Genomic DNA, 16,369 nt, shown 5'->3' on the forward strand with positions numbered 1-16,369 from the left:
TTTTTATGAATACATGAACCATATAACCAATAAGCTTAATTGGGTGGGCACTGTAAAACTATGTACTCAGATGGAGAATACAAATTCCTTTGAAGACCACATGGAACATTATCAAAAATATCCATTACATAAGCCATTAAGTCTCAATACATTTTTTAAAACCATATCATACAGATTATATTCTGTGCTAATAATCGAGAAATCAATCACAAAACTTTTTTAATATTTGGAGACTAGAATGAAGCAGATATCAAACTACATATTTTACTATGGGGCATAGCTTTAAGGACATTATCTGCTGCATTCAGATTGCTGGGAATTTAGGGAGCTTGGTATATAGTACTTCCCTTCCCAGTTGACTTTAGAACTATTTGAGAAATTACATAAGGAGTCAGGCAGATGGAGATCAAATAATCACCTTAAGAAAAAAGTTCTTTGGAGAACATGGCCTAGATACATATCAATGGGCTTGCTTGTTTGCCCCTCTGATTTTTATATACTACTGTAAATTGCAGGCAATATCCACAAGGACAGCACCTGCCCTTCCAAGGTTATTGCATGAACAAGGACAGATTGCAGGCAGACAAATCCCAAAGACAGACCAGATAAAGAGACTGATATGCACAGTTGTTATTCCCAAACTCACAAATCAAGCAAGTCATTCCTTCCATAAGTAGGGAAAAGTTAGTGGGTTAAAGAGACCCTCATTCTCTACATGCACTACCACATGGAATGACTGACCAGGCTCCCCCTACTGCTAAGTAAGGAGGGAAATCTGCAGTCTTTGTGAGGACTGGGGCAAAGGCACAAGGAGGACACAGTTTTCTTAGCATCTTTACCTCCTTCCTGGAGCTCAGCTGTGATGTTGAGTTCACACTGTATTTTAGCTTTCAGCACCAGGACAATCTGCTCTTCTATAGTAATGGTGCCATCAGAATCCAGCTGTACAAATGAACAAAATGTAAACAGTGAAAAACATTCTCATAATCTTTTTTTAAAGCCATGATACACACTTTCATTATTTTACTAATACAATTGAAAATTTAAGTTTTGATATCAAGTGATCTGAAATAATCCTGTATCCAAATCAAAATTCAAAATCCATCCATGTAAAAGATTTAATCTTACTTTTACCTTATTTACCTAAAGAAAAAAATTTCATACAACCATACACTTAAAAAAATTTAATACAACTAGGTAATTATATTAGGTATAATTAGAAAAAGATTATAAAGTTTGAAAATTTCCTAGAATGTATGGAGACCCAATATTTTATTAATTCTCTTGCAATATGTCAGTTATGGCACATATAGAAAGAGAACAGTCTAGAAGATTAAATTTAGCTCTATTGAAAATTTACCATGGAACCATGGGCAAATCACTAAACATTGGAGGTTCATCATAGACCTTAACATGCAGTTGGCCCAGGAATAAGAAGTTAAAGGAGGACTCGGGGAAAGGTAGAGCAGTTGCAGGCCTGGCTGCTCCCCCCCTCTAAAGAATTGAGCCAGCAGATAAGCGATAATGTGTGTGAGATGCAAAAGTGCCTGCCTTGACCATGTGAGTGTAAAAACTAAATGGCTGCTACTTCACTTCTGCCCTCCAATGCGCATTAAAAATTGTTTCTTGTGGCTCACCCTAACCAGAAACTTAAAGGGAATTCCAGGAAATATAGTTTAACAAAGCCACGTTGACACATACAGAGCCACCCAAATCCACCTCTGTTAACTTGGTATCCATACACATCTCTTTAAACCACTAAATTTCAAAAATATTCAACAACGAAGTTGTGCTTCCATCTAACATGATACAATTTGCTACCAAAAATTACTTCAGAGGAAAATAATTTTAAGGAGGAAAAAATCTATATTTGTCATCAATGGCTGTGTAGCAAATCAACCCGAAACTCTGTAGCTTAAAACAACAAATCTTAATTATCTCATAGTTTGGGAGAGGCCAAGATAGATGGGTGGTTCTGGCTCAGCGTCTCCTATGAAACTGTAGTCAAGACTTCAGCCATAGATACTGTCATCTGAGGACTTGACTGAGACTAGATGATCCACTTCCAAGACGGCCCACTCACAGGGGGTCTTAGTTCCTCAGCGGCTGATGGGAGGAAGCCTCCGTTCCTCACCACATGGTTCTCTCTTTACCTTTGCTTGAGTGTCTTCGCTTGAGTGGCTTCCCACAGAGTGAACGATTCCAGAAAGGAAGAAAAGAGGAAGCCATCATGCCTTTTACGATCTAGTCTCAGATGTCACTCATGATCAGTCCCATCATATTCTTTCTATTAAAAACAAATCACCAACTCTCATTCAAGGGGAGAGAAATTAATCTCTACCCCTTAAAGAGAAGTATCAAAAAAATTGTAAATATAGTTTTTTAAATCACAATTTTCCGCAAATGATCATCTATTTTCTAGAAAGAGAATACTGGGTATTTTGTGTTCTGTAGATTTATTAACAATAACAGGGTTCAGAGTTTTGCATTTCTGCTTTCAGTTAGGGATTGAGAGATTTTTAAATCAAATGACATGATATAATTTATCAGTCCATCTAAGTAACAAACTCCCTATAATACAATCCTTTGCAAATCCTAAATCTTTAATTTCAGGCTGCAAATACACTTATTCTCTAGAACTATTATTTAAGGAAAGTGGGGGGAAAGCCTTTTTTATATTGTGCAATAAGATATTATGAACCGAACATTACAAATCAAAATCATTATCCATACGCAGTATACTTAGAGATTATTGATAATTATGATTTTAAATGACACAGAAAATGATAGACTGGCAAGTTAAACTAAAATGAAGAACCTAAAAAATGTATTTATCATAAGAACTAGTTTTAGTATTAAAAAATCTTATTCCTGAATATTATGAGTTTATTATTTTCTAATATATTTATAATGTAAAAAGTAGATTAATAAATAAACATGTATGTAGTTTTGGAGATTGCTGGAAAATATTCATAGCTCAACGCTTGTATTCATTTTAATAATTTTTTTTCATGAAAAGAGAATAATCAAAATCTAATTTTGGGGGTTGGCACACACAACGAAATTTAACTATAAGGTTAGCACAATGCAGATTCACAGTTATAAGTAGCCACGCTAAATTGAGCCATAAAATTCCACATAAAGGGAGAATGAAATGAAAACAGATGAGTCATTTAAAAGGAAAACTGACTTCTTTCCCATTCATTCTTCAGAAAGTCAGGCACCATTCAGATGGGTCTTCCCCCGCCCCACCCCACCCCCACCCTGGCTTTTTTTTCAGCTCAGTAGTTACTTTCTTTGACTTAAGTCATAGAAAACGCTGGGTAAATCATGACCAAGTTGCAGAACTATAAATTTGATTAAGAGAAATTTGACTTCTATATCAAATATGAACATTTAAAATCACTCGTACCATTTTTAGTTGAATACATTTTTGTTTTATTCTGTGCATATGTGGACCTTGTAGATAGCCTTTCAGGAACATAAGCATTATATAAACTATAGCTTCTAAAGATATTGTGTTCTTTAAAAAGTAGCCAGTTTAACCTAGGAGCAAGTTCGATGAGGATGTGTTAATTCATATTCTGTTAAATTGACCTTTAGTCATTTCAGGTAACAGTGAGAAAATACTTAACATCTTTATGTTGCTTTCTTTTCCTCCCTTGTTACAGATCCGAATGCTTTGCACCATAGACATTAAAGTCATAGTTTGCTTAAAACGGAAGAGCACTTTTCATAGTCAATATCTACTTCAGTGTTTCATATTCAATGTCCACTATTCAATGTTACTCCAAAAATAATAGTTGCATCCAAAACAAAGTGATACATTTAGAAAAATAGATGTTAGTAATTTTTCCTGTGCAAGTGATCATTTATAATTTGAAATAAAATGCTGAATTTCAATCTGTCACATATTTGATAGCTAAAAGAAGCCCTAATTTAATCATATGTACCTTTTTTGAAAGTACACAAAATTGTCGTTATAGGCACTGTTAATGTCAGAATATGTGAATCCTCATAATTACGATATTCACATTTATTTCATTTAAAGTAATTATGAATCTATAAATTACATGTGTTTAAAAATAAGCATTCTGGAAGTTCTCCTTCTGGCATGATAAAGTAGATGTACTTTCCTCTATTCCTTCCAATAAGTACAACTACAAACGCTGGGCATTATATATAAAATGAACATAAGATGATTCTGAAAAGTGAAGAGCAGAAAGCGGAACACCTAGGGACCTCAGATCCTGAAGAATAGTACACTGGGAAATCCTCTGGGTTTTCTTTTTGTCTCATATATTCCCAACCTGCATTTGTAGAAGCTGACAACTCTGAAACAACAGCTGCTAACCAAAAAAGAAAAAAAGTCTCAAGAAAACGCTGCTCTCTACAGCAAAGAAAGGAAAGGGGCATCCTGACAAGACAAAACTTTTAGACAATAACAGCTCAGCCCAAGCACCACAGAAAAAAACGACAGTCCCGCCCGGATCCACACCAACAAAGGCCAGGTGGGGCCCAGACTTCCACCCTCCCCAGGCTGTAAGGAGATATCCCTACGCCCTGCCCAGAGTGCTTTCAGAGCGAAGCGACGAGCTGGGACTTCCACCCATACTGGTCTGTAAGGAGGCCCGTCGGGGTCCCCCGACCCTGAGTGTCAGTGGAGACCAGGTGGGCATTCCGGACTTCCACACCGGCCTGATAATAACAAGGAGTCCCTGCATGTCCCTCCACGGCGCCCCCCGCCTCCCCCCACCCACCCCACCCCACCACCGTGGTGTCAGGGAAGACAGTGGAGAGACCACGCCCCCGCCAGTCAGGAAGCAGGAGCTCCTCACCTTGGGTATCAACAGGAGCTGGTTGGGGAACCTAAACTGTTACCGCCACTGAGCAGTGACAAGGTGAGATTTCTTAGATCTGAATCCTCAGGTAGAGCAGGCTTCCGGAGAATGAGTGAACGTAAAAATTCATCAGGGCAGGGGTTTGGGGATTTGCATTTTTTTTTTTTTTTTTTTTTTAGTCAATCCTTGCTCTACCATTTGTCTTTGTTTGCTACGGAATTGGTGAGGAATGGAATGGATGTTGGAGAGGCCATAAAAATGCTCATCACCTTCATAAGGTAGTTGTGAGAATTAATGAAAGGAATGCATAGAGTGCTTAATTGTTTTATATAGTGAACACTGTATAAATGTTAACTGGTGTTACTGCTGCTGTCACCAAGTCTATACTTGTATCACCTTCTAAATATATTTGACCAAAATAAATTTACTGAAGCAAAAAGAAAAAAAAAATGCTAAACATGAGAAACCTTGGGCAAAGATCAGGCAGGCCTTTTCCATTTCCATTTGAATATCTACCACCTACACTGCACAAATGTGGAAGTGAAAAACAAACTAGATGTATCAGAAAGAAAGAAAATGAATAGATATTGTAGGCGGGGAGACAGAAGTCAAGAACAGAGGCAAAGAATTCATCTGTGCATGCTTGGCAATCTGTCTCCCCTAGAGTGGAAGCTTCTTGGAGGGTAGGATCTTGTCTTAATCACTTTAAGAACCTGCATAATAAACATAAAATACATAGTAGCCCAATGCAATTTCGTTGAATTGAAAATGAAAAGATCTAGGGAAGAAGATTTTTAATTTAATTTAATTAATTGGAGGGTATCTCCTTTGTTCACAGAAAAGCCTTCTACTCATTCTACACTGTTTGTTCTGGTTTAGCAGCAAGGAGTGTTGAGCATACTTATTCTACAAGTATTTGTCGAGACCTACCATGGGGAAGACATGACCTATAAACACTACGGCAGAAGACATACAAAAGAAATCCAAGCCATGGATTTGGCCTTTGGGTAGGTCAGAAGGTGCAATATGGCTCTCAGGCACCCAGTACACATTCATCATGAGTGGTGAATAAATGCAACAGACTCACAAACAAAATGCCATTACTAATATGTTAGCAATTGGGTGGGAAATAAAAGTCTGCTATATCTTTCAGATTGATTTTAAAATGCATTTCTGATGCTAAAGGAAACCCAACATATCAACTCAAGGTTCCTTTCAGTTTTTAGACATCTCTAAGTTCAATTAATCAACATGAAAAATGCACTTAAGTTTTGCTTATACGACTACCAAGAGCTTCTGTATGTTATGTTTTACGGACTTTAGTCATCTAGAAAATAAGATGCCAGAATATATGTTGAAAAGAGAAGTTCCACTTTGGCACTCGTTATGTGGATGAGTGCTTTTCTGAAGGCAGGTCCCCTGTGGTGTAGGCAGAATAATATGCGAGCTTAGACATATCTCATGCCCACAAAATTGGTTTAAATCATTGTTAAACCAGTCTTTGCTCTCAGAAAAAGATGTATTTTAAAAAATAACTGGAAAACCTTTTCTCATAGAAAACAGAGCTAATCTGATTGTGTAAGTAGAAAATGAAAATAAGTTATTTGCATTTAGGAAATTTCATCCAGTTTGCAATTTGCCATAAATGGTTTCATAAAGGAGAAGCAGAAGTTTACCTTTAGGAGCTTTTCGTTAACACCTATAAATCTTGTCACACAATATTTGGCCAACTAGTATTAAACATTTTTGTTTGTCTGCTAGCTATTTTAATTTCTTATCAATTAGTATGTTATTACTAACAAGCATATTTCCTTTATTTGCTAATTTGAGGAGCAATATTAGTAGCCCTTCTAACTTTGATCATGCAAGCATTTAACCAATATTTAATGAGCATCTACTAGGTACCATAACACTGTAGAAAAATGATTAAGAATCAGTTCTTGCCCTCAAGTAGCCCAGTATCTGTGGCAAGAGCTCAATACAGCTAATAAGACATGTTAAAAACAAGTAACCTATCAGTCTACAGCCATGCCACCCTGAACATGCCCGATCTTGTCTAATCTCAGAAACTAAGCAGGTTTGGGTCTGGTTATTACTTGGATGGGAGACCACCTAGACATTTAAAAAAGAAAGAAAAAAAGAAATAACTTATCATTTATGACTTTAAAACAAAAATCAAACATGGTCTCATTCAAAATTTCTGTGCTAGCCTTACATTTAACAACTTAACAAAATTAGTAATGATGTTACATTTATTAAAAACCCAGAGCAAATATCATATTTGTTGATAAATCTTTAGAAGCAGTTCGATTGAAGTAATAACGAGATGAGATGCCTGCAATAATTACTACCACTCGATGTTATACTTGGAGTTATAGCTGATGCAATACAATAAGGTAAAAGATAAAAAGAAATAACAGAGATAGATATTGGAGAAAATTGCTACTGTTCAGGAACAAACTTGGTAGGTATAAATCAGTCAATAAAAATAATAGAGGTTCTCTATACCAGCCATAACTAATTAGAAAATGTAATAGAAATTATGATAACGATAATGATGACGATGACGATGATGACAATGATGGCTAACTCTGTGACAGGCATTACATTAAACGCTTCTCCTGAGGTTTTCATGTAATCCATACACCAACACAATGAATTTGGCATTAGATCACCCCCCGTTTTGTAAATGAAGAAACTGAGTTTTTGAGACGTTAAGCAACAGCCAAAGAGGAAGAAACAGATTCCAAATTCAGTTCTAATAACACAGTGTATAATCTTAACCATCTTATATAGTTCTCTCCCTCTCCAGAAAGCTGTGATTTACTTTCTTTGAGAGTCTATAAAATTCCATGAGCCAATGGAATAATCACCAAACTCAGCACTTGGCCTGCTTGCCAGTGACTCAGATGAGAGAGCTCTGGAACCGCCGAGCCCTCCCCGAGGCGAGCTTTACCAGCTCTGCTCTTCCCTCCACCTTCGCAACCAGATGCAGGTTCCGCTGCATTCTTTGTACCCAGGGCAGCCACCTCTGCCCTTCAGAATAGGACGACCTGTTTAAAATTAAAACTGGAGTAAATGACTACAGACTTTGAGTTCCCAGAGAGATCAACAAGGATGAATTTTCTTGGAATGAAAGAAATGCAAATTAGCTTATTCAAACATTTATGGAGAACCTACCACCCAAAGGCACCATGCTAATCCTCACGGAGGGTTCCAAATTGCTTATTAGCCCCTTTCCCCTGTGAATTTATAATCCGGAGGTAATCTTATTGAAAACCATCTGCATGCTCTTCTTCAAACACGTTAGCCAGCCCTTTCAGTGCCATTATACTCTCACTGAGAATATTAGTCACATGTGTGATTTCAGGTACTCCCTGTGAAATGATGGTGCTAAACCCAGAGCTTTTCTCAAGCTCCAGAATCCAATATCCAATCTTCTACTAAATATTTCAGAGGCTGCTCAGACTTAGCTGATCCAAAAATTTAACTCATCATACCTGCCCCAAATATTCTTCCTTTAGTTAAATGTATCTTCTACCTCCTGATTCCATCTGCCTCCCTGCATCTCCACTTCTACAAGGACACACCGGTGACTATCAAGACAGCTGCAACTGCCTGCTAATTAGTTTGCTCTATCTTCAGAACCGCTTCTTCAAGCAGGGGGAGAGAGATTTTAATCAAGTACAAATATTAACAAATATGAAATTAAAACATCTACTAGTACTATGAATAAAATGTCCAATTAGGCCCTGAAGGAGAAACTGTAAGGAATAGAAGGAAAATTGTTGTAGGCGGACAGAATAGCCTTGCAGAATTCACACACACACACACGCGCGCGCGCGCACACACACACACACACACACACACACACACCATTTAAAAGTTTTCAGCGGTTCCCAATCATATTTAGAAATAATCTCAATCTAAATCTAATAACCATTCTATTAAAAAGTCCTTTACTAATTGGCTAATAGAAGGAGCAGGATGCTGATATTTTCATTATCAAACACCTTAAGGCTTTTGTCTGTTTGGGTATTTTTAAATTCAACACTCCCATGTTCTGTGAGACAAATGCCATTATTGCCCTTATTTCAGAATGGAGGAAATGGAGGCTCAAAGAGGTGAAATGAGCTTCCTAAAGTCACATTGCCATTAAACGATTTAAAGAGAAACAGAGAAAAGGCAAAAACTAACAGAGGGGAAAGAAAGGAGACGGATTCTAACAGATGACAAAACAACTGAAGCTCAAGATAGGAAATTAAACGGAATGTATGAGTGTTAGTTTAAAATGCTCTATTTTTCTTCACAAAGAATTGAGGAACTTCTGCAGAAATGAGACCCACTCTCTACATTACCAAGAGAGAGCCACATCTGGCTCTCATTTTTCTTGCTGCTTCTGGGCTCCTAGGGCTGAGGGAACTACCCACAATTAGTGCAGCACTGAGAAGCCCATCGCCCAAAACTAGAAGACAAATGGAAACAGTCCTGGCTGTCAATGGGAAAGAACAAACCAACCACTGGACCTATGGCTACGACAGTGCTTGTGGGAATAAACACAATACAGAAATAACCATCAGTCAAGTTTCAATTTGCTTTTGCTAAGGGTAGTCCTCTAGCTTACCATCTTGGGGACGTGACCTCTGTCCTCAGTATGTCTCATTCTTAAATCTACCAATAATGGCTTGTTGGTAATTCCATCTATTGTCACCGTAATTTCCAATTAACACAAGTGACTGAGATACAGAATGTAGTTTTACTTATTTTATTACTCTATCCCCTTTTATCTCTATACCCCGCTCCTACTTCTCTACCTTCCTATGTGCAACCATTTATGTGAAGTATATAGGTACATATATCTTTTATCTGAATATGTCAGTAAGTGTTGCTGTTTTATAGGTATGTATTTAATGGATGTAAATGGTATTAAATCACATGTCTCATTTCTATGCCATATCTTATCCTATTTTAAAGATCTCATTTATGCTTCATTAGGTACATGAAATCTATTGCTTTTTATTACTGCATAATACCCCATTATGAACATCCGGATTGCCACAACTGTCTAACACCACAGAATTATGGCCATAACCATTACGGACTTCTGTGAGAAACTCCTTGGACTATGTATATCCAGGGGCGGGTACTGCTGAGACAGAGGGTGTGTGTATACATAATTTAGCTGAGCAGTACCCAACTGCTTTTCATAATGAGGGTCTTGATCTGAGGGGTGGGTTCCAGAGTAGAAGCCAGAATGTGAATCATGGCTACTCTACTCGTTAGCTTGTGTGACCTAAGAATATTATCTAACATCTCTTGGCCCCATTTTCTCATTTATAAAGGATAAACAAGTGATGGAAGGAAATCTAACTTTGGTGGTGAATGCGCAATACAATATATATATGACATACTATTGAATTATATACGCTTGAAACTTACTTGATTTTATTAATATTGCCCCAATTTTTAATTTAAAAAGGTTTAAAAATAAATTCAATAAATTAAGTGTGAACAATTACAGTGCCTATCTCATAAAGTTACTATGGTAATTAAATGAGATAATAATAGATTAAAATGCTTAGTGCAGTATTTGGCACATGGTAAGTAAATAAATGTCATTGCTGATTATTTTTTTCCTACCCAGTAAGAGATTTTGGATTTTCCAATACACTCTAAATCTTCACACTGGAAAGTCAGTAAGAGCTCATCCTCCACACTGCAGAGTAAAGAGATGACGTGTCCTACCCCAGCAGGTTGCGTGTTATCAGAGGAAGAATTTGAACGCAGCTTTCTGGGTGCCTGGGCTAGTGCTCCTACCCCCCCCCCCCACACCAGAATGTTTGTGCCAGTGTTGGGATTGCACGTAAGCAAAAATGCGTAATAACTAGAAAACAAAACCTGCCCATTGGTATCTGTTCACACACGGCACTCTACGAAACTTATGTACTTCCACTCAGTATGTCATGAGCTTCTGAGAATTTTTTCAAGTTGTGGTGATGGATTGGTTCTCAGTTCCTCCCGCACACACACACATTGTCTGAGAGCCACAAGCTCTTGCAGCCATGGAGCCTGGAGGTGACTAAATCACATGGGGTCTGCCTACTCGCAAGGCCAGCAAAATCAGTGTTGTTCCTCGATAATTTTGTAAAGGAGGCAGCCATGGAGGTCCACCACTGAGAAAGTCCTCTGAGAAAGAACCAGCCATTTGTCTGTAAGGAGGACAATTGGCTGACAGCCTCCAGCTGCAGTGCTTTCAAGCATCTGTCTCAGATTTGCAGCCAAGTCTATGAGTTTATAAACAACCAACAGCCAATGACTGAGCACAGTGGGAATACAAGGACCCAGCCACTTTATCACCATATATGACTCCTCTGATGCCCAGAGCTCTCCATGGGGTGCGCCGAGATTTTGTCAGATTTGCATCCTGGTCTGAGGCTCTCCCTATCCAGTTCTGTTCCCTCATCCTTTTATCTTTCACAGCATTACCCCCAATAAACCTTCTGCACCCCTGATTCCATCTCAGTGTCTATTTCCAGAAGGACCCACTGACACAGTAAAGAAAAAACTACACCGATTTATACAGTGGTCTTCATTACCATGTGATAATCTGGCTTTAGGAAATGTATTGCTGTGCTCTGAAATAATGCATGAATGAATGAGTTTTGAACTGTGCATCGAGGCAAAGGCAGCATCTTTGCCACCACAGGGGTCTTTAAAACAGTTGATGAGTACTAGTCTATAGTATCTATTTTGTGAAGTGAGTTAATGTTTATCAAATATTTACAATTATTCTATGCAAGCTGATTCTGCTTGGATGTGTTCTCTTTGTTCTATCAATATTTTAAAAAATTTTAAATATATATATATATATATTAGCTGGCAATGAAGATGAAGAAACTGAAGATCAGAGAAGGTGTCAGTGTTCAATGTAAATCAATTTAACTTTCAGATTTTGTTTAAAGTGTCAAAAATGCAATATATTATTATAAACTGTTATTTCTTACCATTCTTAATCTATAAACATAAATAGAAGTCATTTTAAAGCAATGAGTCTCAGCCAGAGGCAATATTGCCTCCCAAGAAACATTTGGCCATATCTGTAGACATTTTTGGTTGTTACAACAGGGCAGGGGTGGCAAGGGCAATGGTGGGGGGAAGGGTGCCAATGGCATCTAGTGGAAAGAAGACAGGGATGTCGCTCAATATCCTACAATGTATAAGACAACCCCACAACAAAGAATTATATGGCCTAAAATGTCAATAATACGTTGGTTTAAAATTGTAGAAAATAATGTTCGATGACCTGATTGTTTTATTGAAAGCTAAAAGTAAAGGAAATATTTATAATCCCATGGTGATTTTTTGTTGTTACACTAATCAATATCTTTCCATTTCCTTAGAAAAAGTAATCTAGAACATTGAGTAAAATAAATGGTTAATTTGCCCATCAAACAGGGGTTCAGTGTTTTCAAGCATATTAATCAAATATCTTATGAGATAGAAATACGAGAATTACATTAGAGATCACCAGAGTTCTGTAACTGTCACCAAATTCTTTTGAGTTTCATCCCATCCGGTCATATTCCTTCATGCTGGTAAAATATTTTTAAGTTTGAGCATACCCTACTCTTAAGCCCCATTGCTAACCTTTTAGTCAATTATAACATACGTACTGTTCGATTTGTTTAAAACAGAACAAGCTTTCATGAAACATCCTGATTGTGTTAGGTAAAGCCCAGTGTTTAGCAGACCATTTCCGTCGTTCTGTGATTAAAAAAACTATCGCACTTTTAGAATAATTGAAATTTAAATTGGTCACGTGAAAGCCAAGGACATAGTATTAAGTTTAAATAGTATCAGTACATAAATCAATGCCTAATTTTCTCACGATGAAAGAACTTAAAAAAAAAAAAATTCGAACTTCATTCGACGGTCAAGGTGCGCCCTCTGCCGAATATAAGGGAGAAATAACGTTGATTCAGTCTAAATTCTCAGAGCTCTTAAAACTGAATTACACCCACCAACACATCTCTTTCTAGCTCATCCGAAGAGATGTGTACAAACTCTACGCTTTATTTTACACCCTCAAAAAATGTGTGGATGAATTGTGACCTACACATTTGAGAAGCTCAATTGTGAAAGACCTCTCAGAAAATCTCTAAACGACATTAGCAGTACAAAATGACAACTGCCACTTATTCTTAACGTTAACAACAGAGCTTTATTTCACACGATTTTTCGTTCTATCTAGTCTCCTTGCTTTGGTGATATCGATGCGAGTCGGTTATTCTTTCAGACAGTGGTCACAATCTATCCTAGAAGTTTAAGTTCTCATACGTGAAGGTAAATTGCCAGTAGACAAAAAATTTAGATTAATTGAATGAGGACCAAGGAATCTAAGAATGGAAGAGTTAAGTCCCTTCCCCTCCCAGCCTCACCCTCCTAATCCAGAACCTCGTTGCTTCTAAATATCGCCTTACTTTGCAGACGCGAAGATGCTGATCTGAATAGTGCCTGCCCAGGACATCGCTTACCTAAAGCACATCTTTGCAGCTCCACTAAATGTCTGTCAAACCCTGCCAGGTGCACGTGTGTGTGTGTGTGTGTTAGTGCGTGGATGTGTTAGCGAAGCGTCCACACGCCTTGGTCTCATCTCGGCCTCCCTCATGCCGTGTCCTGCTGGAGGTTCGGGGAAGCAGGTGCCGTGGGGCTCGGGCTCTTACCTGGGCTCCGACGAGGAGGCAGCTGCCAAACAGCAGCCACCCCCAGGCGTGAGGCGACACCCTCGCCCCGGCCATGCCACGACAGGCTGTAGCGAGAAGCAGGGGACGCTCTTCCCCGCCCGGGAGAATCTCCGCACTCGCAACTTGGTGAGCGCGGGGCAAACTTGTGGCGGGAAGCGCGGCGCAGCTGGGGCGACCGAGCCTGGGGCCACCCGGCTGGGGATGTCCGGAGCCGGGCTGGCGATGCCCGCGCGCCTCGGATGCGGGTCCTGATGCACAGCGTCTCCCCGCTTGGTCTGGTTTTCAGGGGAGAACTGCTCGCGTCCCGGCCTTGACTCACGGCCCCCGCGACCCCTGCAGGAGCAGCAGGGAGGCACTCGCGCTTTTCTCGGAGTCACTGCGTCCTGAAGCCCAGGGGACCCGAGGGCAACGGAACCAGATCTCTGCTGTCGCCACTCCCGACTTGCACAGTCTTTGCTTCCCTCCAGTCTGTTCGAGTTTGTCTCTAGGGGCGCCCTTGGTCTTCGGGGAGTGGTCCAAAAGTTCCCTACTGTCCAGACACGTGCCGACCGCCACCCCGGGAGGCAGTGGACCTTGTGGTTAAAGGTTTCCGCTGCCAGGCGTTCTGCATCTGTGACTGTGTGCCCAGGAGAGCTCTCTGTAAACTTCTCTGATTGCTTTTCTCATAACCACAATAATACGGGGTATGTGTGTGTGTGCGCGAGCGCGTGCGTGTGTGTTAGTGATAGTGATGCGATATAGAGATAGAGAGAGATGGAGAGGGAGAGAATGAGAGAGAGAGAGAGAGAGAGAGAGAGACAGACAGACAGACAGACAGACAGACACAGAGACAGAGAGAGACAGAGAGAGAGAGAGACACAGAGACACAGAGAGAGAGACAGAGACAGAGACAGAGAGACAGAGAGAATCCTCCACCAGAAATCCAGAAATCTCTGGGTCAAAATTATTTGTATCATTTTGTGAGTTTTGGATCCAGGCATTATAGAAAGACAATTAAGATTCCTTAATAATACTTTTGTGTAAACACATTTATTATGGGCAAAGCCTGTTCCTTTATTTTTCTTAGAAACATAACCATCAAGATGCCAGAGACCTTGCTTTACAGATATTGAGTTGAAGAATATTCGATCTCCCAGGATCCAATACAGTTAGGAAGAAATAATTTCCATGGGTGAGGCACAATAATTCCCTGATCTCTTCTTGACAATGAAGATCTGAGATTTGTCACCACCAGTTTTCATTTGCTTGCCAAAGTGAAAATTGGGTTTCTTTTAAAACATATGGATTATTAACGGCTGGCTAGCTCTAAAACACCAGAAAGAGATGTTTTTATTTCTCTTTCTACATGTCTGAAAATGTTCACGCCTATCTCTACTTTAATAGTGTTGTTTATATTAGGTATTGTATATATTGTAAATAATCTCATTGTTTTTGGAAGTAGCAAGATCTAAATTATACAACATACACTCATAGGCATATGCCTGCAAAATTACCAAATAAAATTCACTTTCCACTTACCTATCAAAAATGTAAGGTTTTGTGGGCTTTGTGTGTATACGTGCTCTTTTCAAAATAGAGCTCTCTATACTCTCTATTACCTAAAATCTTTGCTTTGATTAAATTAGAATTATTACCTGTTACATTATCCTACTCAAGCAAGAAAAACATGGTACTAATAATAATAATGACAGATTACATTTATTTGGTGCTTTATTACATTCAGTTTCTGTTCCAAGGACTTTACATAAAATTAATGTTCACATTAACTTGTGAGATAGGTATTATTCTTATATTTATAGATGAGGAAATAGACACTAAGTCATTTGCTTAAGGTCTAGATATTCTATCATTATGGCACTACTTATATCTGTTCTCTTATTTGTACAATAGTATTATTACAATTTTTTTTCATATTTCCTAGGCCTCACAAAACCAGAGACACTTTTCCAGCCTGTTTTTCCTTTTATTTCTTTGTCCCACCTCTCAAAACTCAAAAATAATTTATTGTTCATTATACCAGTGGTTTTGAGCCAGGGGCAATTTTGTTCCCCAGAGGATATCTGACAATGTCTGGAGACATTTTTGGTGGCATCACATTCTGGGTGTGTCACACTACAGGTTAGCAAGTAGAGGCCAGGGTGCTGCTAAACCTACAATTCACAGGACAGCTTCTCAAGACAGAGAAATCTCTGTCCGATAATGTCAAGTGACAAAGTTGAGAAGCCCTGCATTACAAAAGGGTACCCCAAATTGTGAGATGTTTATTAACTACTCATTCAATAAAACCAGGCAACCCTATATGCTGGCACTTAAATCAATTTTAGTAAAACTTGTAATCTAGGTGGTCCATTCATACGAATGGTTTTAAATCCATAGGCTCCAGACTGAACGTGTTCAAAGCTTCGAAGATTTTAAACTATGGTAAATGAAAAATGTTAGGTAAAGTTAAAAAATAATTACACAAATTGCTGTGATAGCATCAGGATATTTGTGACCTTTGCCATAAAATATACAATTTTTTTTATGTTTTGGGGTATATTTGAAATAATTGGTTAACATTATTTACAAACAGATAACTTAAAAACCTTTGTGAAAAGCTACCTGCCAAATAAATCTCTGCAAATGACATCCTATCAAGCCTTAAAATCAGTGAAAGACAGGCGACAGTTTTGATCATCCCCATCAACAAATAAACAACAGGACCTTAATGATAAAGAGACTCAATCCAAACAAATAATAGTCCCAAGGAAATCATGGTTATTTCACGCAAAGTTTTGGGTTTTT

The 16,369-nt window shown here is 38.6% G+C and overlaps 1 protein-coding gene across 1 annotated transcript in view; it reads right to left on the minus strand.

The window, feature by feature from the left end:
• Positions 1-13,773, minus strand: part of PTH2R (parathyroid hormone 2 receptor) — a 65,643-nt gene extending 51,870 nt beyond the window's left edge. The window contains exons 1-2 of the mRNA XM_016135019.2: positions 13,565-13,773; positions 840-942 (exon numbers count right to left, since the gene is read on the minus strand). Coding sequence (XP_015990505.2) covers positions 840-942; positions 13,565-13,639 — 178 coding nt within the window. The 5' untranslated portion in view covers positions 13,640-13,773. The remainder of the gene's footprint in view (positions 1-839; positions 943-13,564) is intronic.
• Between the last annotated feature and the right edge of the window lie 2,596 nt (positions 13,774-16,369).

This window comes from Rousettus aegyptiacus, unplaced genomic scaffold, assembly GCF_014176215.1.
Source record: "Rousettus aegyptiacus isolate mRouAeg1 unplaced genomic scaffold, mRouAeg1.p scaffold_m13_p_2, whole genome shotgun sequence".
NCBI lineage: Eukaryota > Metazoa > Chordata > Mammalia > Chiroptera > Pteropodidae > Rousettus > Rousettus aegyptiacus.